This window comes from Diorhabda sublineata, chromosome 2, assembly GCF_026230105.1.
Source record: "Diorhabda sublineata isolate icDioSubl1.1 chromosome 2, icDioSubl1.1, whole genome shotgun sequence".
NCBI lineage: Eukaryota > Metazoa > Arthropoda > Insecta > Coleoptera > Chrysomelidae > Diorhabda > Diorhabda sublineata.
The window spans coordinates 33,438,605-33,465,520 of record NC_079475.1 but is presented as its reverse complement, the minus strand read 5'-3'; the positions used below and the strand labels follow the sequence as shown (position 1 = coordinate 33,465,520).

The 26,916-nt window shown below is 31.4% G+C and overlaps 1 protein-coding gene across 2 annotated transcripts in view; it reads left to right on the top strand.

Annotated features, from left to right (window-relative positions):
* Positions 1–26,619, top strand: part of LOC130453171 (fatty acid synthase-like) — a 56,748-nt gene extending 30,129 nt beyond the window's left edge. Inside the window, exons 15-29 of one of the 2 annotated variants that reach the window (XM_056792781.1) lie at positions 87–435; positions 1,438–1,704; positions 3,857–4,259; positions 4,889–5,631; positions 8,344–8,500; positions 9,293–9,458; positions 10,440–10,911; positions 12,296–12,451; positions 15,453–15,704; positions 18,847–19,000; positions 19,700–19,907; positions 22,394–22,544; positions 22,623–22,926; positions 24,872–25,129; positions 26,207–26,619. In XM_056792781.1, coding sequence (XP_056648759.1) covers positions 87–435; positions 1,438–1,704; positions 3,857–4,259; positions 4,889–5,631; positions 8,344–8,500; positions 9,293–9,458; positions 10,440–10,911; positions 12,296–12,451; positions 15,453–15,704; positions 18,847–19,000; positions 19,700–19,907; positions 22,394–22,544; positions 22,623–22,926; positions 24,872–25,129; positions 26,207–26,569 — 4,403 coding nt within the window. In that variant the 3' untranslated portion in view covers positions 26,570–26,619. The remainder of the gene's footprint in view (positions 1–86; positions 436–1,437; positions 1,705–3,856; positions 4,260–4,888; positions 5,632–8,343; positions 8,501–9,292; positions 9,459–10,439; positions 10,912–12,295; positions 12,452–15,452; positions 15,705–18,846; positions 19,001–19,699; positions 19,908–22,393; positions 22,545–22,622; positions 22,927–24,871; positions 25,130–26,206) is intronic. The other variant, XM_056792782.1, reaches the window with a different exon arrangement.
* The last annotated feature ends 297 nt before the right edge of the window (positions 26,620–26,916 follow it).

Sequence of the window (26,916 nt, the reverse complement as noted above, 5' to 3'; positions counted from 1 at the left end):
AGTAAGGCATCGTAAATTTTTGTAGCAGAACTATTTATTTCGAAAGCTAATTATTTATGTTTAACATTATTTCATTCATGTTTTAGGAAGGACTTTGTTTCCCGCTACAGGATATCTATATCTGGCATGGGAAACTTTGGCTCTAATAGAAGACGTACCTGTGACAGTGAAACACATAATCTTCGAAGATATAAAATTCTTAAGAGCGACTACACTTGCAAAGAAAGGTCATGTTAAGTTTGAAATAACTATCAATAGATTCTCCGGTAATTTTGAGATAGTTGAAGGGGGATCTTTGGTGGTAACAGGAAGAATAAGCTCGAGAGATCAAGACTATGAAACTTTCAAGGGGTACGATAATATCCCTTCTAGTCCACGTAGTTTGTCGTCGAAGGATGTTTATAAAGAATTACGTTTAAGAGGATACAATTATTCGTAAGTACGCTTATTTCGACTATATTAGGTAAGCTTATGAAAATTACGATCATTTTAATTTAGGAAAGCTCTCTATGCCTTCCTTTTAATATAAATTTTGTGCTTTGTACTTAACGATATTTAAAATACTAAAATGTAGAAACAACATGAAATGTAACTACGCATACCGAAAATAACATAAATAAGGTTGTTGGAAAGGCGAGAAAAAGTTTAAAAAAATTTGTTTGGAGTAGCAGTTATGAGAAATCGAAAGAACCACAAGAAATCTAATAGGAAACATAAATAAAAAAGGATACTGTTTAAATAGTATATAACGTTTGAGGAAGAATTAGAAAAAAAGATAGAAAATACTATCTGCAAGACTACTAAACAATTATCAGACCGCCAGGCTTTAGAGAGGACAAATATTTCAGTTTTATTTGAAGAATTTTCCTTTGTAATATACGAATTAAGAAAAACGCTCGGCTGAACATTGGAACGAAGGCTAAGTGCAATGTTGTAACAAGATGATGCGTCGAAATTTTGCACTAAAATTCATTTTCCAACGTTAGCTAAACATTGGACGAAGGCGGAAAACCTTAACTTACCTAAAGAAATTAAAATGTTATAAAAAAATGATGAGCGGAATGCAGCAGATAAAAATTCTTCTAAAATAAACTGGATGATATTGGTAACTTCGATTTTTCATACCAAACACGTAGCATTCACGCGCAAGACGACAAAAAATGTGTACAACAAATGTTTTGTACTTCTTTGAGGCCGTGGAAAGTCGGTCAGCGTTCTAATACTAGCATTAGAAATAAAACATTCGTGGAATGACATATTCATCAAATATGTTATAAAATAAAAACAGCAGATTGAGTATTATTAAATACAAAAACTGACCGAAATTAATTTTTCGTTTTGCTTCAACCTTCATAAATGTAAACAATCAAAAAGTGTTTGAATTATTGATCAATTATATCCTTGGGTAGTTGAATAATCATATCATTTTAATTACAGGGGAGACTTTAGAAGTATAAAAGAATTCAATCCAGACCTTGATATGGGTTTAATATTGTGGAAGGATAATTGGATTTCATTTATGGACAATATGCTACAACTGAAGATCCTCAATTCCGATACGAGATTACTGTATGTTCCCACGCACATAACACAAATGTTCATTCCTGCAAAATGTCATTTGGAATGGATAAATAGAAATTATTTGTTGAAACAGAAGGAACCTCTTCTTCCTGTCTATTTTAATAAAAATACAGGAGATATACGGTAATTTAAATTTCACTCTTCTATTTTTATTATAAAAACTAAAAACATTTTTGAGTTTTGAACAACAATAGTAAAAAATCTAATCATTAAAACTTAATTCTACAAAAATATACTTACGTGGTTATAGCACAATAGTTAACTAATTTGCACGATTGATATATTCTTTTTGAATATGACAATGGATTTCACAAGAAAACAAAGTGTTTATAATCACTTAAAGGAACTTTGTAACACCTAGCAGTAAGAAAATGGTCCCAGAACTTCAAGTATATTCCAATTATATCCCCAAATTTTAGCAATGTCTGGAATAATGGTGTTGTGACGAATTAAATAATCTTCTATCCCTTTCCTTAATTTATAAAGAAGTTTTGACGAGGTATCATACTATTTGTATTCGCAATATTGTATTACATTCCTGAGTTAACCTAATAATGCCAATGTTGCTTGATGCCATCTTAGCATCTTTCTTTCTACTTTATAATTATCAACAACTTTTTTTAGATTACGAAAATAATTCTGGTGGATTTGTAAAGCCTTTTCTTGTCTTAACATTATCATTGTTCTTTGAAGAAACGTAATTACCAAATTTAGTCATCGATTAACAAACTTACAACATAAGTAGATGAAGGCGACAGATTGATTTAAGCCTGACTTGATACATGAAAAATATAAAATAAAATATTATTCGTACGAATTCAGCTTGCAGCATTCATTATTACTAGAATCACTCACTGTATCATCATTACTTACAATTGCTTCGACATCTAAAAGATCCTCAAGGTTTTTCGGACACTGTAAGTCGGGTTCGGGTAAATTATCTATCAGCTGAGTGCGGATCCTATCCCAAAACGTTACAGTTCCCCAACGTGGCGTTTAATTTTCGATGAAAATTTCAAATTTAAAACATGATCTACTGGAACTTTTGATTTTCATTACAAACATAATTTCTGAAAAGGCCTCTCATGGGTATCAGCAAACGATATCCAAATAGTGCCCGCTGGAAGGTGTCTACTAATTATTCACACACATCACGTAACGGTTTAGATGTTACCAATAACGATATGGGAGGGACAAATAACAAAATTCAAACTATACATAACGTGTCACGGGTTTAAAAATGCGCATTGGTAACGTCTCAGTGATCTGAATGCACTTATTCTTTTCAAGAATTTATTTTAGAATATCATCATTAAGTTAGCGCTATAATTTATTGGCAAAGATGGAAGTTTATTATAGAGTGAAACTGCTTTCAAACAGCTTTTATCTGTTAAAAAATTATTATTGCAGAATACTTACCTGTCTTCTCTTAAATAAAAAGCAGCTAAAGTATTTTCGATAAGTTGCAATTTTAATTCCAGTTTGGAATATATTCGATTGTGTTAATCTCGAACCTAACATTTCAGATTTTACTTTGGTGTCAAATCTTAATCTCAACGAAAATCATTTTTTAACCTATAAATACTTCACTATTAGTACATATTTTCAAATATAAATCGAAAAACTTGATAAACTAGAAAATCATTTCTTTACTGGAATCTCTGGAGAATGTAGTAAAAGCACTAACATTGATTATATTTCAGCATAAAGAATATTTTGATTTTATTGAGACACCTTTTAGTTGCTGAACAGAAGAATAGTCTACGTGATTTTTTACTTCACTCCAGTTTATTTGTATACCAAAAGGCATAACATGCCAACTCGTCAAATATTTATAGCAATTTAAACAACACACTTTCAGATATGTCTTGAGCTTCACAATTTTTAAATAAGCTTTATAACACTTTTCGTACAAAGTCGACGGTTCCTTTCTGTATAAATAACAAAATGATGTAAGAGAATTCATAATTTGAGATTAATCTAACATATTATAGATATCAATAGAATAATTTCACAGCTGCTCTCAGACGAGTATTATGAAAAGTAAATAAAGTAAATTTGAGAAGGGATATTTATAGCTTGTATACATAATTTTCGTATCGTTTAATAATTGAAGCACAACGAACCCGATTATAATAATTAAGCAAATACAAAAAAAATAGTAAGCCAACTAACCTTCAACAATCTTAAAACACTTCAAATATTTCCTTCCTTCTCAAATATCCAATTTGGAATAAATTCTGCTTACATCATACTAAATTTTCAAACCTTTTAGGTGCGGAAATATTGTGATAAAAGGACTGATAGCTAATTCTATACACAGAAGAAAAGATTTGGGTATACCTGTTTTGGAAAAACATCAATTTCTTCCCAACATTACAGCACTTACACTGGACGAGTCGATCAGAGTTAATATGCAAATTCTGCTTGAAAATGCATTGATTAAAAAAGTTAAATGTGTCGAAGTGATTGACGAATTTACAAAAGATAACTCCACCATTATTCCTAGCATTAAATCCGCTTTCGAAGATCAACCGCTTATTCAACCTATAGTAAAAATACTAACAAAAATCACGCTAGAAGATATCCCAGAAACTATTCAAGTAGAAGATAAAGAATTATACACTGAATCTGAATGTAATTTAATTGTTGGTACTCGACTGTTAGAAAGAGCAAGTGTAAGTAGTATTACCTGTATTAAAATTATGAATAGTATCTAATGAGTTATTCCTTTTACGTGATTTCAATAAACAGCTTCAATTTTCCGATCTAACAATATTTGTAAGTTATACTGAAAGTCTTTCTTCCTCCAATTTGGAAATAGTTCATTATCATCAGTATGCTTCGGACATCATATTGTTTTACAAACTTTTCTAAAACTTATTATCTCTTTTTGGAATTTGTTAGTCATCATCCTCTTTTCGCAACTTATTTTATTTATTTTTTCTACTAATTTTCACTAATATATTTTTTTGTCTTTTACATTGCCTCAGTCTTGAAAACTTAAAGATTATTGCCTGGTGTGAACTAACGAGAACAACTGTGCTGTTTGCTGATATCTATCAGCTGGTGCTATTTTCCCTAACGAAACTATATTTTTCCCATTTGTAATAATTGAAGTTTCTCATAGGATTCTTCTATCTTTTTAACTGATAATTTCCATTTATGTAAATCTGTTGATATGTATAAGACTAAAACACATTTCTTTGAAATTAAACTTAATAAAATCGTGCGAAGTAACATTAACGTAAAAAAATATACTAGTATTAGTAATGTAGCGAATTTTGTATGATAATTCTATTTCCAGATACTGAAAACAGCTTACGGATCCCTGAAGGAAAATGGTTTTATAATATCTCGAGAGCAACCTCAACTAGATAGTTCTGCGCAAACAATTAAAGATTTCACAATTTTTACTGTACACTATACTCCTGATGAAACCATAGTACTTCTTAAAAAGAATTCTAGAGTCAAAGAACTTATTGTTTTTGATATATCTTCAGAGGAACTAGATTGGATTAAACCGTTACAAGAATTAATAAAAACAAATAAAAGTGACAATGTAGTATTATACGCTCAAAATAAACCTTTAAATGGAATCCTAGGGTTTGTCAACTGTATTAGAAGGGAGCCAGAAACTTCTTATATAAGAGCCCTTTTTGTAATGGATGATGCTGAAGAATTTGATAAAAATAGTTCATTTTATAAGGAACAACTTGATAAAAATATGGCAGTGAACGTTTGGAAAGATAATACTTGGGGCACATATAGACACTTACGTCTAGGTACTTCAGAAAATGTAAAATCTCAACACTGTTTCGTCAATACTACCATAAGAGGAGATTTATCCAGCTTAAGATGGATCGAAAATAGTCTTAAAAGCGATATGGTCCTACCTCCGGAGAAAAAATTGGTTCATATTCACTATGCATCTCTCAATTTCAGAGATGTGATGACAGCTTCTGGAAAAATAAATATAGATGTCATCACCACAGATAGATTAGAACAAGAATGTGTTCAAGGGTTTGAATTTTCCGGATATACTTCAGAGTAAGAATCATTCATATAATTAGTGGGCTCCAGTCATAACATGCACCATATAAATTATATATATTTTATGTTATTAACAAATTTTCATCAGTCTTATAGTTTAGGTTACATTCAGAAAATTTTGACAAAATAACAAACTCATGGTGACTTTTCCATTTTTATTATGGTGTTCGGAATATTTACTCAACTCTTCAGTTCTATTCTTCTAAGAAATATATCAGAAAATATTTTCCAGACACTTTTCTAAACCTAGTAACACGAACCTCTTTTCTACTTTTTCTTTGGTCGAACCTTTGTATTTCATTATCGAAATATAGAAGCACTGGTGAATTATATTTCACATTTTACTTTTCATAGGAGTCTGGAAATCAGCACGGAAAAATCAATTTTTGTACGTGTATTGATCGATACTTGTCATTATACTTATCTGAAAACAATGCAAAAAAGAATAAGAATTAAATTTAGAACATTTTCAAAGTAATCATAAGGTGTGTGTATATATATGTATATATATATATATATATATATATATATATATATATATATATATATATATATATATGTATAGATGAGTATAATAAAAAAGATAATTTCAAATACTATTCTAATCTTTGTTATTTCTCACATAATGTTTAACAAAACTTTTGCTACTTTAATAGTTAACTGGTTAATATGTTGACTTCGATTTGTTCCCGCCTGTTTTCAACGTTTCTATGCCGAAACCAGAGAATAATTTTCAAATATATTCGAAGCAATCGCATATCGTCCCTTGTGATGTAACAATTATTTTTTTTCGACTTCTCAGAGGCTCATGAATGTTGTTGACGGCCAATCTTTTCTATTTTAGTGTTCTTTTTCCACCCAACTATCCCACAGAAAAAGGATCCAATAGATCCAATAGAAACCATTTTCAAATCAAAACTCACCAAGTTCTAAGGATAAAGGAAAAAGATTCTTCTTAAAACGAGTTATTTCGTTAAAAATTCATTTTCAAATTTCGTTGAGTGGCCTATCAGGATCGAAGCTAATGTATCTCCGTTATTGAGAAGAAGCAATTTTTTGTAGAAGAAGAAAAATATTTTTCCAAAAAACAATTATTTATAATCACGGTAAAATGAGATATTAACACTTCATTATGAATGAAATCATGAATTCTAATCAAATATGGCTTATTTTGTTTGGAACTTGTACGACAACGAAATGTGAGATTTTGATAATCTTATATTTTCAATTATTCCTTCAACACAAAAAATTTAAAAAATTTTTCGAAATATTTTTTCAATACCACTCAAACCACACAATTTTTCAAGTTAAGGGAACCTCAAATAATCATGAATAGTTTTATTTTTAACACGCGTATATTAGCTTTACGTGTATGTGGGTTTTTTTGTTTGTTTGTTTGTTTGTTTTTGAGATTGTTTGTTTGTTACTCTCCTTTGGTCTATAAGTAAATGGCTTATTTACTAAAAATTTCGTTCGACCACACCACTGGTCTCGATACAAGTTTTGACGTGATGTAGGTATATGAAAAGCAAAGCTATTATACGATGGTGGTATCAATAGAATAAATATAGTTAAATACGGTTTCATAGCATATGAAACTAAAAAGTGAAAAATAAATATAACTTAGAATGTTTAAAAAACGCCGCTTCTAAAGCATATCAATCTAAAAAAATAGTTTTTGAAATAGCTTGAAACATACTAATATTATAGTAAATAAAGCGCTCGATGTACGAGAAATATGGAATAAAGTGCCCCACGCTTTTCTCTCAATAAGAATAGTGTTTTTCATAAATTATTGTTCTATGCTTATTTTAAACATTATTTTGAATTTCTTAGTTTGCTATGGTTTAAAAGGGTGTTTTTTAGTTTTTTCAAACAAGGTTTACTTCGTTCCAAAAAGAAGTTTGTTTGGCTGATACTCTCTAATTTCTCACACAGATCAGCTCAGCTTTGTAAGAGCTCATGCTGGAAGATTTATAAGCAACAAGTTACGAATGAAGCGGTCAATTATGCTTCATTCTAATATATTCTTCCGAAATTGTTAGATCAACGCATGGACACATTTAAAAATTATTTTAACTTGAGCCTGGTTGATAATCTGAATCAATTTTTTAGTTTGATTTGCTTTAAAAGTTTTAGTTTTTTCGAACTATATTTATTTTTATTCTAATATCAATTAAACCATTCCAACCTAATTTTGTTTATATTATTTTTATGTAAAAAACTTTTTTAATCGATACGCTGTGACAAATGTGAACAAAATTTGAATATCCTTTTTGGATACTTCGAGTTATTTACTCCAACTTTAATATGGTCAATGAAATTTCAGTTGCTTGGGAAACAATGACTACTTGTATTGTTCTTCTATGAAGGGATTATTCTAATGTTAATTTCAACGCGATTTTTCGTATAAATTTGTATATTCGGTAGTAGTAGATGATATTTCTCCTAATCAATTTCAACTATAGTAATAAATGATTTTGCTGGACCTAGCGATTTTTATACAGAATCCGCTTAGGAAATCGTCGTAAACTTTAACATTGGTAAAAAATGTTAATAACACAATTTGAAAGTTTTTTGATTTCCCATCTTCATGTGTTTTCATAATTTAGTCAAAGAACTTTCATCACAACGCAAATTGACTGAGAAAATATTCATGTTGAACATCTTCTATTGATCATTAGTATCTATTTAAACAATATATTTTAGGGGAAGAAGAGTTATGGGAATGGTAGCTCAAGGGGCCATGTCAACCTTAATGTTAGCGGATGAATATTTACTCTTCGATGTTCCAGACTCTGTAACTCTAAAAGAAGCAGCAACAATTCCAGTCGTTTATGGTACTGTAATCTATGGATTATTAATTGTAAGTAATTATACGAAGATTATAAATGAAAATTATTGTTTGATCAAAACGATATCATATCGGGTACGAGTGAAGATTTTCCCATTTTCGTTAATTGATTATTGTAGTCCAGGTCACTTTCGTCTTATAACAATAAAAACAAATACATATATTCTCCGATTACACACTTCAAATCTATTTAGGCTGCAAAATTTTATTTTTATATTATTTTTCCTCTACCAATTATTAGACGCAATAATAATGAAACTGTTTAAATTATTTTGTGGTTAGATTTTCTTACGTTAGCTACTCTACAGCAGCTAGGTTACGAGTAGAATACACAGCAAAATTCTGCTAGCTCACTCACTCACCGTGGCTCTAAAAACTCCGCTGCCATGTGGAAGTTCCTGTGGGTATTCAGTTTAAACTTCTGCAGGTTGTAGTGTTCTGGAAAGCCGTGCTTTGGTGACTGATTCCACAGGCTTGCACTTCTCTAAAGAAAGTCGAGTTGGTCTTGCAAATACTTCTCCAGGTGTTATTATGATATTATGACATCTTGGAAGAGCATCTGCCGTTGTAGTATCGGTAAAATAGAGTCAAGTAGGCGACCTAATAGTATTTCTAGCTATTTACGACTCCACGCATCATCTCTATCGTTGATATGGGTGTCATCTCTAATAGCTATCAGGTTTTTGTTCTATGTAAACCTTTATACTTTTTCTCAGTAAAACTGAAAACTAGAGTTTGTTGGAGAAACTAAATAGTGAATTATCAATGAGGTCATCAAACATAATGCATATTTCATTGTTCTAGAGAACTCAGTTGAAAAAAGGGGAAAGTATTCTTATCCATTCTGGAACAGGAGGAATAGGTCAAGCAGCAATTAGAATAGCTTTGCACTATGGTTGTACTGTGTTCACCACAGTTAGTACCACTGAGAAACGAGAATTTCTTCTTAAGACTTTCCCACAACTCAAAGGTGAGTAATTTTGTTGCATTATAGTATATTCATTCATATTGTAGCTATAGACTCGATAACAAATACACTTTCTAAAAACCTAGCTTTTAACTACCAACATAAGGTAAATTTCCTTAACCTCAACTGACCACCTATCGGTTTTAGAGCTTTTCTACGGTTTTCCTGTGACCTCAATAAAATACCCACAAATACTGTACTCATAACGATAACTAAAGTCCTTTTAAACAAAAATTATTTTGAGTAAATTAAATCATAAATATAGGCTACTATTCTCTGTTGAAGATTATATCTGATAAGAAGGTAAACTTTTTGTTTAGATACACATAAATGGAGATATTCACGAATACAAACAATTCCAGTAAACGACTTGAAAAATTACAATTGATAGGGTGAATTTGAGGTATTTGCTACCAGCTATCTTGCCTTTAACAAGCATTTATTCAGTTTCTCCTGCAGACATGACACTGGAGTCGATATATGGGGGACTTTTTCCGAATTAAAAATCTTGTATAGTGACTTTGCTGTAGGTAATTCTCCTTCTACTGTTCCTAGGCGTATCGGGCGAGGAGTTCATCCATATCCGAGTCACATCACTTTAAAACACGTGTAACCTAATGTCTGCAAACCTCTGTAGATCGCCCCGTTCAACTAAAGCCACTAATCTAGAACGATAAAAATAGATGTTGGGTATCTAACATGAAAACAACTAAAATCACATATCTGCCTGTTACGTTCTTCTTTTTTGCCATAAACATGGTACTATTTAGAAAGATGAACACAGACAAATGAGCTAATACCTATGTTGTTCAAAATCATTTCAAATTGGATAATAGCCTATATATATGCAACATGTTATTCTTCTTACAACAATAGAAAACTTATTCCATATTCTACTCTTCCTAGCCCACACATTATTTTGATTATATATTTCCAGAAGATTCAGAGTGTTTAACGAACAAATTAATTGGAATTCAATTTTAGCCGAACATATTGGGAGCTCCAGAGATTTATCCTTTATTCAAATGATACGAAAGTATACAAAGAATCGAGGAGTTGATGTAGTACTCAATTCGCTAGCTGAGGAAAAACTCCAAGCTTCTATTAGATGTTTAGCTCGCGGAGGAAGATTTGTTGAAATAGGAAAGTTCGATTTAGGCAACAATAACGAATTAAAACTCTCTATTCTAAGAAAAGAAGCCAGCTTCCATGGTATCATGTTGGATCAACTATTCACATGTTCTCCTGATATAAAAAATAAAATTGTTAACATATTGACATCAAATATCGGAATATTCGTTAAACCTTTACCTATAACTTGCTTCGGTTATAATCAAGTGGAGGAAGCTTTTCGATATATGTCCTCTGGAAAGCACATAGGGAAAGTAACTATTCAAATACGTGAAGAAGATAAAGTACCACAAGCAGTTCCAGAAGAGTTTGTTGGAATTCCAAGGTATTTTAAATTATTTTTAGTCTTTTCAATTGTTATAAATTACTATCTAACTGATATTAAGTACTCATAAATATCAATTTATAAGTGACAAAATAATATTCTACTATTCTTCCGCTTTCACTTCGTGTTACGATACAAAATTCTAAATGAATTTACTGCAACGGTAGGAATATATATAAATTGAAGATTGTTTACTGGTGACTAGTGTTTGCTCTCGGGGAATATTTAATGATCTACAAAGGTATCACCAACACGTATATCATAACAATAAGCTATAGATTTGGTATAAATCTTAATGTGGTCAAACGCCTTACGTTCGCAGATATATACTTGGTATTTTGGTTTAAACACAAGAAAACACAATTGCAATACCTTTCGGTGAACAGTGATCGAAAAATAATTTTGGACAACTGCTATAATTCCGTGAGATTTTCTGAATGATGAAGCTATATGTGACTTCATAAAATGTGCTGCTCCAGTGGATATCACGGTATAGAACTACGAGTATCATCTTAATGCTGGATATTCCATTATAGTACTAAAAAATCGTCACTATGGAATGAATAGGTAGAATTAGGATTTTTTTACTATTAAGTGAAATTATCTATTCATAAAATACTTGAATATGATTAGGGTTTTTTGGTGACATTTTCACACAAGATGGGTATTTATCTCTAAGAAAATCAACGAAAAAAGAATGTCAAGAAAAACAAACCTCAACGGAAAAGCCTATCAAATCAAACTAGAAATTGCCTATAGGCAACAAGAAGTGTCAAAAACAGGAGATCAGAGTGAATCCAAAAGGGTAGGGTTGAAGTTGGTAGGCCCGATGTATTCAATATATTCCCTTTAATGGTAAAGTGAAAAAAACTGTTAGAGAACTTTTAAGAAATGCGTGAAAACAAACCTCAGCAGAAAAGACTATGAAATCGAGATAAAAACTACAAAATAGAGAGTTGCCCATAGGCAAGAAAAGGAAACAAAAACAGAAGATCAGAGTGAATCCAAAAGGGTAGGTTGTAGTTAGTAGGCTGGTGTATTCAATATCCATTCTTCAAAGGTAATGTGAAGAAAACGATTAGAGAACTGTCAAATAATGCGTCGAAGCGAACCTCGACAGAGAAGCCTACGAAATGAAGACGCTAGGCAAAAGAAGAGACAAAACAGGAGATCAGAGTGGTTCCAAAAGGGTAGGGTTGTAGTTGGTAGACCTGGTCTATTCAATATCCTTCCTTTTTGTAATAAAAAAATATCAATCAAATAAAATATTTTCGTCATTTTTTGAATAAATTTGGAAAATATAGTATAAAGTGTGAAGAGAAAATGAAACAAGATGTAGTTTTGCTTCACATTGAAGACTATATTTGATAATTATCTATTCTAGGTACTTCTGTTATCCCGAAAAAACATACGTTATCGTTGGTGGTTTGGGAGGCTTCGGTCTAGAATTAGCAGACTGGTTGGTATTGAAGGGTGCTAAAAATTTAGTGCTAACCTCGAGAAAAGGAGTTACCACGGGTTATCAAAAAATGAGAATCAGGTGAGTATGGCTTCTTGCCGCGTCTCGATATATGAATACGATACTATTTTAACGATATAGTAAATACCTCAAATATTCTCAAATGCTATTGAAAGTATGTCCAAATTAACATGTAAAAAACTCTAATAGCACTAGCTAACGAAAACGAAGTAACCCTAATGTAGCTACCAGGTCATCAGGGAATACCAGGCAATGAGGAAGCAGACAGCATTATTTAAAAAAAAAGGGGGCAACGATTCCATACCTAGGACTAGAGCCCAGCTGTCGCTTATCAATATTAATGTCCCGAGTGCATGTCAAATTGTCGATAATTTAATTTTCTCGAGTGCGCGAATGCGCACGAGAGGAAATTATGAGACAATTTGACATGCACGAGAGGGCATTTTGGCAGACTATTTCCTGAGAAAAATTTAATTTAAAATAAACTTAATTCTGTGTTTAAAATTTGTTATTCTTTAAATTATACCGTAGTTGACGATCATCATATTGGCATTGAATTGGTATCTACGGTAACTTATTGACAACAGTTTTGTTCGTGAAAAAATATTTCAAAATGAGTTTACGTTTTGGGCAGAATTCCATGCAAGTAATAGACGCCGCAGTGGATAAACTAACTCCACTGAATACGAAAAAGTCGTGAGATTCTGCGTGGCGACAGTTTCAACAATTTTGTGATGAACGAAAATACACTTTGAACAAGGAAACTTCTCTCGCACAGCTGGCCATAATTCTAAGAGATTTCGCTTTCAACATGAGACGTAGTGATGGGGAAGAATATAAAGAAGGTGTTGTCAAAACACTTTGGAATACAGTAGCGAAAATTTTGCAACAAAAATGTTATGAAGAGTTTAACATTATTTTCGATCCTTTGAAAGATGTAACGTTTGAATGCGCCAGAACTGCGAGAGACGCAAAAAGGAAGCAGTTGCAAAAGTGTCCTGAAAAAAGAAAAACAAGTGCATCTAGCTTATCAGGACAAGATATTGATAAAATGTGTGCCATTTGGGACGAGTCGACTCCGGACGGACTTCAACGCAAGTTCTTTCATATTGCTTAATATGAACTGGCGTGGAGAGGAGGAGAAGCATGTAATTGCCTTTTGAGTTACTTTGAAGAAGAATTTGACAACTACGGCAACCCTACAGGACGCATAGCTTATAATCCTATTTTTTCTAAGACAGCGCAAGGAGGGAGTCATAGGTTAACAGAAAAAAGATGGTTAGTCCAAAACACCACCGAGCCTGATAAATGCCCAATAAGGTATTTAATGTAGAGCATGATATCAAACAATCTATCATTATAATTTAGCAGGCTTTTTAAAATGTTGAAAGAAAAAAGAGGAAAACATATTACGGTCGATCGTCTTTTCTTAACTGTAAACCCATCATGGATGAAAGAAACATCAAAAGGTTTTTTTAAAAATTGTCCAGTAGGACGAAATGAAATTTCAAAGGGGACAAGAGATGCAGCGGAAGCTATAGGAATTGACACGAAAAGAATAAAAGTGACAAATCACTCGAACCGTGCTGCGGCCGTTACTCAGCTTGCCAAGGTTGGGGTTTCAGAAAATCAAATTATGAAGGTTACCGGACACACAAAACAGGCCTCGATAAAGAGTTACCTCCAAGTAAATAGTGAACACCACGAGGAAATTGTACAAAAAATGCGAAATGACAGTAGCGAAGTAACAATAAGAAGTGGTGGAAGCAGCATAGAAACACCATCGTCGGCCTCCAGTAAAGTTGTATATTCTAATTGCATTTTCAATAATTGTTCCTTTTCTTAATATATAAAATTAAAACCAAATGATGTTTATTAATCCTAGACGAAAATTTGGCACTAGTGCAAATTATCGATAATTTGCACTAGTGCAGTATTATCGCTGAAATTTGATCGTTGCTAGGTAAACATAGAATATTACAGCTTTTTGGTTGGCTTAAATTTTTCGAAGGAAATAGTCAATAATGAACTGAACGTATTGCTTAAGAATCAGATAGAGTGTCACTCCAGATCTATGACAATTCAAAAGTTTCATAACCATGACAACTAAGAAATCTGAAGAGCTTTTCATGATGATCATCAAATTGGTGTTCGATCTTCTGACAATTCACTTCACCGTTAAACATCATCTTAAGAGGATAGACATATCAGAGGATGACTACAGCAGATTCAGGTAGCAAGCAATGGAAACAGCAGAATATCTACCATGTGAATGTTCTGTACATATCACTAAAAGGCTTAAGTACTTTCAAAGAGCAGTAGTACCATATTGAGAAGTAGAACACAAAGAAACTTAAAAAATAACCTCTTTTATGTATTTTGAAGCGGGAACAATGAGATATAGAGCCTTGTACAAAATATTTTCTAGGTATAGGTGCAGAATGACTGTAAATCCAATACCACTCCCCAAACAATCTACATCTGCAATCATCCACAGTTAAGTTTAAGCAGGGTTATCTTAAATAAGAATGTCTTGCAGAATTTTTCAAAATATGTTAATCGAACAAAAAGTTTTGAAAACTGGTTGTATAATTCTTTCCACTATCGGATACTTACCTGTAATTATAAATGAGTAGGTAGTTAGTGTTGATCTTCTAAATACAAATTAGTATTTATGCACCCAATAATGTAATAGTTAGATATATCATTAAATTATTGTTACCGTATTTGTCAATGAGGCATTGAAAAATGGTTTTGAAAATAGGAGGATACCGAAACATTATAATTGTGAGTCACAAAGTACTTTATCACATCCATCAGGTAAATAGATCACCAAAAAGTGCAAAGATTTAAGAGAGAATTCAAAAATTTTTACTTAAACTACAAATGAAAGTTATACTCTATTACCATCTAGTATTCTTTGGATAAACAAATCATCGTTCGCGAAGCTTTACCAAACTAACTCATTATGGTGCTTTTTTTGTTTGTAGTTTTCCATTTCATTTTTTTCTTTTTTCATTCTCATTTGCGAGAATATTAGTGATGCTCTGTATATTTTTAGAACATGGGAGTCATATGGAACAATAGTTCATATTTCAACGGATAATATCTATACCGAAGAAGGATGTCGAAATCTTCTTCAGACTGCAAATAAACTTGGAAATGTCCATTCAATTTTCAATTTAGCTGTCGTATTGTCTGATGCTATTTTTGAAAATCAAACACTTGAAACCTTCCAAACATCACTTGGGCCTAAAGCAGTAGCTGCCAGTCATTTGGACAGATTATCAAGGGTACTATGTCCAACTCTCAAGTAAGTCAAGCTCTGTTTTTTCACATCAGACGTTAATGTGGAATATTTATGAACATCTGGAAAAAATTATTTCATACATTACTGGTGCTTTTCATTTAAAAATAAATCATACATAATTTATATTCATTCAATGCTAATCACAGCACAAATTGGTGAAGCGATTTGCTTAATAATAATTTTGTCTGATATAACAATAAAATTAATCTGCAGTTTTTACTCGTAAAAGACCCTTAGAATATGAGAGATTTTGACTAATGAGAATATTATAAATATAGTGTATATAATCATTTTATACCAAGAAAAGGTCCACCAATGTAAAGAATTATTAGAAATGAGCTAGTTCGAACGAAATCGTAAAAATAATAGATAAATGAAAAAATGCTGAAAAAATATTTAGTAATTCTAATTGTGATCTTAACAGATCTACTTGATGATAGAATTGATAATAGTTACCCCTGCATTCATTAAGTTATTTATCGTCAAATCTTGAAAAAACTATATTGTGGATTTTTTAATGTTTGTTTAAATTTTTGAGGAAACAATCATACTTTTTCTCGATCGAAAATAGTTATTAGTGGCTCTTTTCAATCTATCTACTCTACTGACTTTAGAACGCTTTCGAATTGTAACAAAAAAAATATTTATTAATATCTAATTACGACAACTTAAAGTTTGATAATTTTGTAAGCTAAAAGTTTACAAGGAAATCAATAGACGAACATGAACATATTATGGGTAGAATTATTGATATTAACAGTTGTTATGTATCATTCCTGGAAAATTTGATTTGTAAGAAGCAGTTGTTAAGAGTTACTGACAGAAGTATCTGAGAACACTGCAGAGTATTCGATGCAAGACGTGATAATATTATTTGGGAGAAAATAGAAATAACATTTATTGATTCCAGCCCAAAAGGAACAAAATTCAACAACGTATTTAAAATTATTTTAGATATAATAATGACACCAGAAATGCCACTATATATTTACATCTTCCTCAAGAAACTTTTCGCTGATGTACTGGCAAAATTATACCGCAAGAAAACGGCGTGGGAACATTTAAAATTTCTTTTAGAGCCACAAGAGAGATATTGAAATAACAAAATTCAAAAATAATGTAATATTTACTGTTGAGCTACATTCGTTATTGCACATAGTAATAACTGTATAAAAATAGTTTTCCAAAAAAATGAACGTCTGGTGGTGGCTGTAAAACGAAAAATTTTTCGACCATACTAATAATATGAACTGTACAGTTTTTAAATAATGATTTATCCTATCTAGATCTCTAAGTTAGATCCAGATTTTAGACAAAACAAACCCACGTGACAAACATGAATTTAATGTCAGAGTTCCACAAGTATGCTCAGAAATAACTCCTTAAGAATTGCGGAATGTTAGTTAGTTAGTAGCATTCGTAAACGCTACGGATTGGATGGTGATTAGTAGAACGAGCTAGGATCTAAAATAAAATAAATTGTAATATTTATTTATTGAACCGCTGAGTTTTCTTCAAATCTATTTGAGCGCAAAGTGGTACTCTAATTTTACTGCTATTAATAGTAGGAAATGAAAAATCATGATTTAGCGGTATAGTCGATTCGTATACGAATGTTTATCAGTTTATACAATATTTGGTATACAAGGTAATGAAAAAGATGGATGACGAGCATCTTAGATTTTAGAGTCTGTTAGTAAAATTATATATAATCTGGTTCTCCCATTAAATATTGCTGTTACTTTGAAAATTTTTCTCTCCTTTGGTAGTTTATTCTAAGAATTATTAGGATTAAAAATATAAATTCAATGGCTATCTATCGTTCCAGTAACTGTTAGGAAGTGTTTAGGAAGTTTTTGAACTGGAATTTTGGTGACAACTATTTGGATTTTAAATTTAGTGGCGCATATATTTCTATGAACAAATCATATTTGAAATTTGGTCTCGAATTAGATATTTCATTGTTATACAATAAAAAAAATGAGATCGGTTGATAAACTCAAATTGTACTCCAATATAAATGAGAGTGAGTGTCTAATAAGACAAGTATAAAATCAAAAAAATTTAAATCAATGTTGCGAAATCTAAAAAAAACTTGAATTTTCAAAAAACATAAATAAATATTTGAAGCCAGGAATAGATTATTATAGAAACATCACCATGAAAAAACAAATTTTATTAAATAATGAGATACTTCTAATTTGTGCAAACAGATATAACACAATATTCTAAAGCTCGAAATATTTAGAAAACGACTAACCAATATATATATATATATATATATATATATATATATATATATATATATATATATATATATATATATATATATATATATATATATGACAGTGGGTGGCAAGGCAAAATATAGAAAAAACTTCTACAGTAGAAGAAGAATTATGATTATATCGGCAAAAAGAAAGTATGAATCGCGAGATAAAATGAAATGTTAAAATAGGATCTAGAGAGATAGAATAGAGTAAAATGATAAAATGAAAGTTAGTTTTTGGTAACGATTAATTTCATTACTTTAAACATTATTTCAATAATTGCTGAAGTTTTTAATTACGATTATAATGATTCAAATTCAAAAATATGAATAATAATACACTTATTGTGTATTTCTTAACTTGATGGACTTACAATGTCACTACGTATTTTGCATGGTTGGATTACGTTCAAAATCTAGTATTATTTTTTCGAATTTGCTTCTGAACTTTACATAACAGTTCATGAAGCTGATCTTGAGACTTTTTAAGTATTGCATTACCTTGTGTGGTTAACAAATGAATCTTGAACCCACAACTTTCAGCTGTATTTCTAATTTGTTCTTCTTCAACCAAATCAATTTTGTTCCACTAAACTTGGCCGGCAAACTACCTTAATGAAACAAAATATTGACACTATTTGTGTGAAACCGTTGCAAGAAAGATTTTTGATCGTATAAGTTTAAATGAGTAACAGGTTTAATTTAAGGCTCTGTTACCAATCAGTGACGTTGACATTCCGCAAAATGGAAGTCGATCACTATATAATATATCATATAACATATTATGTTTAGTACCTAAAAAATTACTTCATTCCAATAATTACATATTAAAATTAAAGTATGATACTATGATTACAATAATTTTCATATTTACAGAGATTTCGTGATATTTTCTTCCGTGTCTTGTGGTAGAGGAAACGCTGGGCAAACTAATTATGGAATGTCAAATTCAATTATGGAAAGAATTTGCGAACAAAGAAAAAAAGATGGATATCCAGCACTGGCTATTCAATGGGGAGCGATAGGAGATGTAAGATTGACTTTAAAATATTATTTATATCATATCAGTATCTACATCATTGTGTTTTTATACTTCAGATACCATTTACATAATCACTTACTTTAGACCTGCGTGCATGAACAGTTTTCGGTTGCTTTTTCTCTATTAACAAAATATATATTCACGTCACTATATTGTTTTATTGTATTTATATAGAATTGTCAATTCTGGGGGGTTACGCTGACAACTAAATGCAATAAACAATGACTCATGATTCATTGCCTGAGTTTTTAGTTCTGTAAAAAAATCGAGATTTTTTCTATTGGTAGCGCAAATACATTATCAGCTAAATAAACAGGTCTATTTTCGAATGTCCAATAATATGATCTTCCAGCTTCACGAAGATGAAGCTAATAAATTTTTTATAATCTGTTATCTGAATGTTCATAACCTACAAGGTATTTACTTTTCTATAGAAATGTATTCATTACCACTTCTGTATCACTCAATGTAACACAAACAAAAACTGGACTTATTTATATCGATATCAATATAATAATAATTTCTAGGTCATACGCTACCATTACTTTCTTTTTTTGACATACTGAAATAACATATTCCTATGCGCATTGAAAAGGAAACACATGTCATGAAAAGAACTAAATAAATTGTCATAATTTTTATTGTTATATGGTTTTATTCAATGAAAAATTTGATGTTGTTTGATAGGTTGGTCTAATCGCGGAATTACAAGAAGAGCATGTCCAACTAGAAATTGGAGGAACCCTACAACAAAAGATATCGTCCTGTTTGAACGTCTTGAATAATTTTTTGAGACAAAAAGATGCCACAGTAGTTTCCAGTATAGTAGTCGCGGAAAAACGCGGAGGCTTAGAATCATGCGATAATGTAATTGATACTGTTCTAAATATTTTAGGTAAGTTTTAAGAATTTAAGAATGAAAATAATTATTCTAAAATTAATAATTGCATAATCTAAAAAAATCTGGAAACTTCGAGTACATAAACATAAATAGCTTTGAATTGTTGCTTAAATACTTTTCTGTCGAGCATTAGTCCATTCTTATGATGGATAACGCTTCTATAAGGGGCGTAATAATTTTATTTATATATGAAATAGTCATCGAGTTAATCAATACACTTTTGTAACCGAATCTTTAGAAATGCTCCTAAGAAATGGATGAAATGCTCTTCATCAATTTTATTACATCGACCACGTAAATTTTTTTATGTTGAAAAATAACTATATATCATACATGTCCAAATCAGGCGAATAGGGTGAATTTATATGAATTTTCACATTATTTTCATGTAATAAGTGACCTGTCTGCTTCCATAGATTGTTACAATGCATCATTGGAGATGCAAAATATAAAGTGACTCGAGAGCTACAGACGAAGAGTTTGTTGTAACAGTATATTGATCTTCTAGTTTGATTGTATTCACTAATCTTGTACTACGTAAAAAACTACGTACATAGCTTTCTTATTGGACCTTAACTTTTTGACTATTGTTCGTTTATGATAATCTTGTGAATGCACACACCCTACTAGTATCATAAAGTTATGTGCATAGTTCATCAACTCTTACTATTCTAGAAAGTATAAGGTACCCACTATTATTTCTTATATCTAACGGTTCTCACGTGATTCTCACTCTGGAAATCGTTAAACGTATTCGGCACCCAAGTGTGACAACATTTTTCATATGAATATGAACATGTAAAATTTATTATAACGGATCCAACACCAAAAGTTATCTCAATCTCTTGAAAGGTGCCTCTTGGATCTTCTTCAATCACAGGTCTCACCCTGTCAATATTTCCACTAGTAACTGAAGAACAGGGCATACCAGCGCGTTTTTTATCACCAAGCAATACCAGTCCTCTTCTAAATTCGCTATACCAGCAAAACACAGTTGATAGTGAAAGACTTTTATCACGAAATAGGCGTGACACCATTCAAAACTTTGTTGTTTACTTGAACCCACATTAAAATCATACTGATTCATATTTCGATGGCATATCGTGTGAACCACTATTTACTTTGCGATAGTAGCGACTCGAAAGCAACCTAATTCTACTACTTGGACATTCATTCAAATGCTTTGGCCAGAGCTCGAACAACTTTGCTTCGGTTATTAATTTTGGTATTAAGACAATATCGTTGTAAGATACATTCAATGTACGAATTGAAACTTTTGGTCGAAAACATGTACGAGAGTACTAAAAAATTTAGAAACATTTTCTTCTCCGACCAAGCCCACTTTCAATTAAATGGACATATCAACAAACAATGGTAGATTTTGGAATAGATAACATTTTTTTTTGGGGTGATGACAATACAATTAACTCCGAGGAATGTTTGGAAATGCTACCATTTTGTAGTCACAGTTTCATCATTTTGAGGGTTCCAAAAACAATACGTGAATGCAGCAAGATTACACATCCTATCTTATATCCAAAGATAGTTTACCTTTTGGTAAAAAAATATTTCGCGCCTAGAGGTAATATTATATGACCTCCCATCAGCGCTTTAAATAAGAAAGGGGGTCGTGTGGCATCTTTTTTCACAGTGTACGGTTAGCAAAATTGAGAGAAAGTTTCGTGAAAGTGGACATATTGAAAAACCAGGTAGAAATGTTCAATTTACTGATGAAAAAAAGTTAGATGCACTTCTAGAGATTGAGAAAAATCCGCATAAGACAACTCGAGAACTTGCCGACGAAAATGATGTAAGTGCATCATCTATTTTGAGAGTTTTGCATCAAGAAAAATACCACCCTAACAAAGTTCAGTTGGTTTAGAAGTTAAATAAAGAAGATCCTGATAGAAAGCAAGTGTTCTATGAATTGATGATGGACAGAATGAATGCAGATTTGCAGTACATAAACAAAATAGTTTGTTCTGATGAAGCAATGTTTCAGTAGATATTGGAGCAGAGAAAATCTTCACTGTATGCGTGAGGCTCCCACGCAATATCCTAAAAAAGTGAACGTTTGGGCTGGTATCATTAACAATAAAATTGTTGGCCTTGGCCTTCATTTTTTTGAGGGTATAGTTTATGGTGAGATTTCATTAAATTCTTGGTGCCCACATTACAAAGACTTTTTCCTGATGTTAATAATCCAAATGAGATAGATCGATCTATTTACTATCAACAAGATGAGCGCAACCACAATTTGCACATACAGCTAGAAATTATTTATACGAGGCCGGCTAGATTCCTCGATTTGACTCCTCTCGATTATTTTGATAGACCAGACAATTTTGCTAATTTAAAAGTTAGGATAAGAAATTAACAAAATAACCCCTGACTGAGGTCATCCAAATGTACGAGAATTCCAAAATTGATTATAGCTCAATTTTTTGAATATCCTTGCAGTCATTAAGAAATTTTTCCAGGTTTAACTGATGCTAAACTAGTAAGTCACCACGCTACCTTACCAGAATTAGGAATGGATTCTATGACGGGTGTAGAAATCAAACAAACGCTAGAAAGGGAATTCGAAATTTTCCTCACGCCAAAAGATATGAAAACGATGACTTTAGCCAAGTAAGTTTTATCAATACATATCGAAATTCTATTCCAGCGTTGAATATGAATGTTCACTATCAATATTTTGTGTTACAGATTGAAAGAAATTCAAGAAGAACGTTGTTTGGCTGAAGAAGATGTAGTGGAAGCTACTGATTGGGGTTTTATTTTCAAAAATACTAGTGAAGAAGAAGAAGTGAGAACATCAGAAGTAATTATAAAGTCGAATGTATCAGAAGAAGCTGATATACCAACAGTGCTAATGTTCCCAGGGATTGAAGGTTTTGCAAAGATATTCACAAATCTCGCATCAAATTTGAATGCTCACGTAGTAGCATATCAGTATTGGGAGCGAAATGATTTTACAGCCGTCGACGAATTAGTACAAGCATTATTACCAGTGAGTTAATCTCAATTTATTCATTATTCTTCCGTTATACTATATACAGTACAGTACAGCAAGCACTAAACATTTTGAAATATACATAATAATTCATATATATTGACTCTGTTCACAAAAAATGGAATTGGAATGATGCTACTTAAGCCTTAAAAGGATAATTTTGCAGCTGATGGGTGTATGTAAATACCCACACTTTTACCAATAATTTAAATAATATATCAATGTCAATAACTGCACTTCGCGAGAAATCTGTAATAATTGTTAAAGTTTGGCCGGAAAGTAATCTCACTTTCTTAAATTGAATTAAAACGAATAAATATTGCAACAAATATTTATTTTCAATCAAAAATATAATCATCATCGTTATCAACAACAACAACTTAATAATTCACCTTTGAAGTTAATTTTAATAACATTCCTCTTTTCGATTGCCTATGAGTAGCTAACCTATAATATCTTTTTATTCAAGAATCTTGAGAAACATCCGTGCTAGTTGAGAAGGAATATACGTGCAGTTTGGACTCCTTTGAATTCCCCGAGCAAAAAATAACATACCGTATACCCACGTTGGGATATTATTCTAATGAATCAAAATAAATGAATCTGTAATCGCATGCTAAAAAGTATGCACAAGAGGGTAATCCCTACCACACTCGACTAGATCGAACGGTGTCTGCCGTGTAGAGGTGCCTGTGGAAGACGGGCCTTGGTAACTGATTCCATAGTCTTGCGCTTTTCCAAAGAAAGAAATCCCGATAAATTAACGCTCGGGCGTCTGCAGGCGTACTCGGTGTTCATGAACCACGTGAGCTTGTCAAGTAGATTTTGCAAAACCTGCTTTAGGTGGGATTATGTTGCATAGCTCGGAAGAGCATTTACCGTGGTAGAATCGGTAAAACAAATTTTGTTTGAGTTTCTGATCAACTTGATTGTCTATAAGTCTAAATGCGTATTAAGTCTAACTTCTTCAGGATATGCTTGGGAACCGAGCTCCAAATGTGTGAGCAATACTCTAAAGATAGACGAATCTGGGCTTATTAGAATATCCTTCATTTAACATTACCGGCAAAATTTTTTTCATCAAACTAACCAAAATTATTATTGGGGAATGTCAAAGATGCACAACAAGAACGTCGTATATGTTTAATAACGAACAACAGTGAGCAAATCATCTTTACTAAAATCAGATATGACATGGGCTCGCACAAACTTAGAAAAAGCCACAGTTTTTGCAGAGCACCTTTCAAATGTATTCTCAGCTCCAGATAATAATAACGATGGAAATATAAGAAGTTATCTTGGGAAACATATATCAAAAAACAAGAGAAGACATATTTGAAACTCACAAATATGCACTGGCTACTCAACAAAACGTCTCAACTAAGAATTAAAAATAAATTGCTCAACTACAAAACTAAATTCATACCAATCTGGTCGTATGGAATGTAACTATGGGCTGCAATAAACCTTCAAATACGAAAATATTTCAAACATTCCAATCCAAAACACTCTGTTGAGTAGAGCCCCCTGGTACGTTACGAATAAAACAATTCATAACGATTTGAAGATCCCACTAATCAAAGATGTGATGAAGATATAAAATTTAATATAATGATCACGATAATGAATTAATAAATAATCTATACAGCCAGCCATTAGCCAAGAGAAAATTGAAGAAAATATGGCCAGAACATCTCCCACAATAAATACTCTCAGAGTACCGTCAATGGATGGCTCTTGACTTATCACTGTACTGTATATTATTGAAAAAAATGTTCAATAAAAAATTTCTGAGTAATAATGTAAATAATGAATGATAAATATATCTTGGATTTATTGGTTAAGTTTAGTGTTACTTATTATGAAATTACAAGTATGTCACTCATTCATTCATAGTTCATCTGTTTAATTTACTAATTTATTTATGCACTTGCTTTTGTAGAAAGTCGAAAAGCAACTGAAGAATAAGAAGAGGTTCACAATAATAGGATACTCTTTTGGATCTTTAGTTGCTACAGAAATAGTGAGCATTTTAGAATCTAAAGGATATTCCGGAAACCTCATAATTATAGACGGTAGCGCAGTACTAATGAAGAAATTGTCTCAAAATATTCAAAGTTCTGAAAATGTTTTTGAAACATCCCTCATCTGTCATTTATTATCGTTCTATTTGCCCAGAGAACTGATATCAAACCAAAAGGTAAGAGAGAATAATTAGCTTCTATTTAAAAAAAAGTATAGAACACAAGGTAGAGATGAATTTATACAGATAATATGAATTATTAAAAACTCTATTCTTATATCTCGACTAAGGATTGTTTGTCTACAATATATCCCTAAATCCTTTTGCTTGACTTGCTTTTAAGCAAAACCTTATAAATCAGTCACGTAACATAAATAATCTACTTAAGTTATAATCGTATAGAAACATATATTGATCATTTTTCCAAAAACAAAACTTACCTCAACCCAAATTCTAATAGTATAAATCAAGGATTCGTTACGTCGTAATAGTTATATGTTTTACATCCTGATGTAAATATGTTAAATGTTTAGCAATCCGAATACATCTGCAGCTATAAGAATTCTTCTTTCAAATACTGGAGATTATAACTCCTTTTATTATCTTCTACTTTTTTCCACCTGAATCCTATTTTGTTATCTACTTTGTAGAAGAATCAATTTTGTCAATAAAAAAATTTTGTCTTTAGCAACTCAAAAATAGTAGCAGCTAGACTTTGTTATTGTTTGTTATTGTTATAGTAGAGCTACAAACCACACAAGCTTGGGCTAATCTCTCTTGTACATTTAATAGAGCTTGTTTTTCTTTCTGGGTTTGCAAATAAATTATAAATCATTACTTAACTCTGGCGGTTAATCAGTTTCTTTCTTCAAACTTCTCATGTTTATATTCATCAAGTCAAATTCAGTAAATTATATTAGATGATGAATAATTTGAAAAGTAGTATAAGTATCCAAGTAAATTAATTACCTTGTAGAAAACCTCACTTCTAGCTTAGTAAATATCCATAAATAGTTAACGCTTAATGACTGTTTCACAAAATGACAATAAAACTTAAATAATAGTACCGAATAAGAATGAATAACATCTCTCATATAAATATTTATTCGAACGACTGCTTCCCCAACAATGATTATAAATTGAAATCAGAACTTCATATGTTGTCTAATCTAAGATTTAAATAAATTACTAATGTAGTAAATGAAAATCTGATCCTCACAATTTGATCAATAGTGATTAATTATGCTATTTTAGGAAAGAATTTTCAAATGTAATGAATGGAATGAACGTCTAGACATTGCTGAAGAAATCATCAAACAAGTTATAATCTCTCCCGAAACCATAGCGTTCCAAAGAGCGTTGACAAATGGATTATATAACAGGATCAAGTCATGTGAAAGCTATGTACCATCTTTCGATAAACTTAAATCGCGAATAATACTTTTCAAACCGACCAAACAAACAACGAATGATATAGATGATGATTATGGGTTATCAGAAATAACCGAACCACAAGTACAAACAAAAGTTCTCGAAGGAAATCATTTGAGCATTTTGGAAAATGATTTGTTACCGAATGAGATAAATTCTCTACTTAAAACATGGAATGAAGAATAACCTATTTGATAACAACAATTTTTTATAGTTAAATATAATTTTATAATTAACTGCTTGTTTAATTTTTGTCATCATATACTGAGAAATTCGAATTATGTGTGCAAAATTACGATGTGGTGTTATCATTTTTGATATTGCGTCAATCCTGTTTTGACTTTCTAGTTGCTGCACCTACACTTAAAAAAATGTTTCACATCTCATTATTCTTTCACCAAAATTACACTATTTCCAAAGAAGCTATTTTTCTGGGTTTTCTTGTCACACCCAAAGTGCTAGCAGTACTCCTCTGATGATCATTACCGTTTTGTTGAAATGGGCAGAACATTCACATAATAGAACTCAACCGT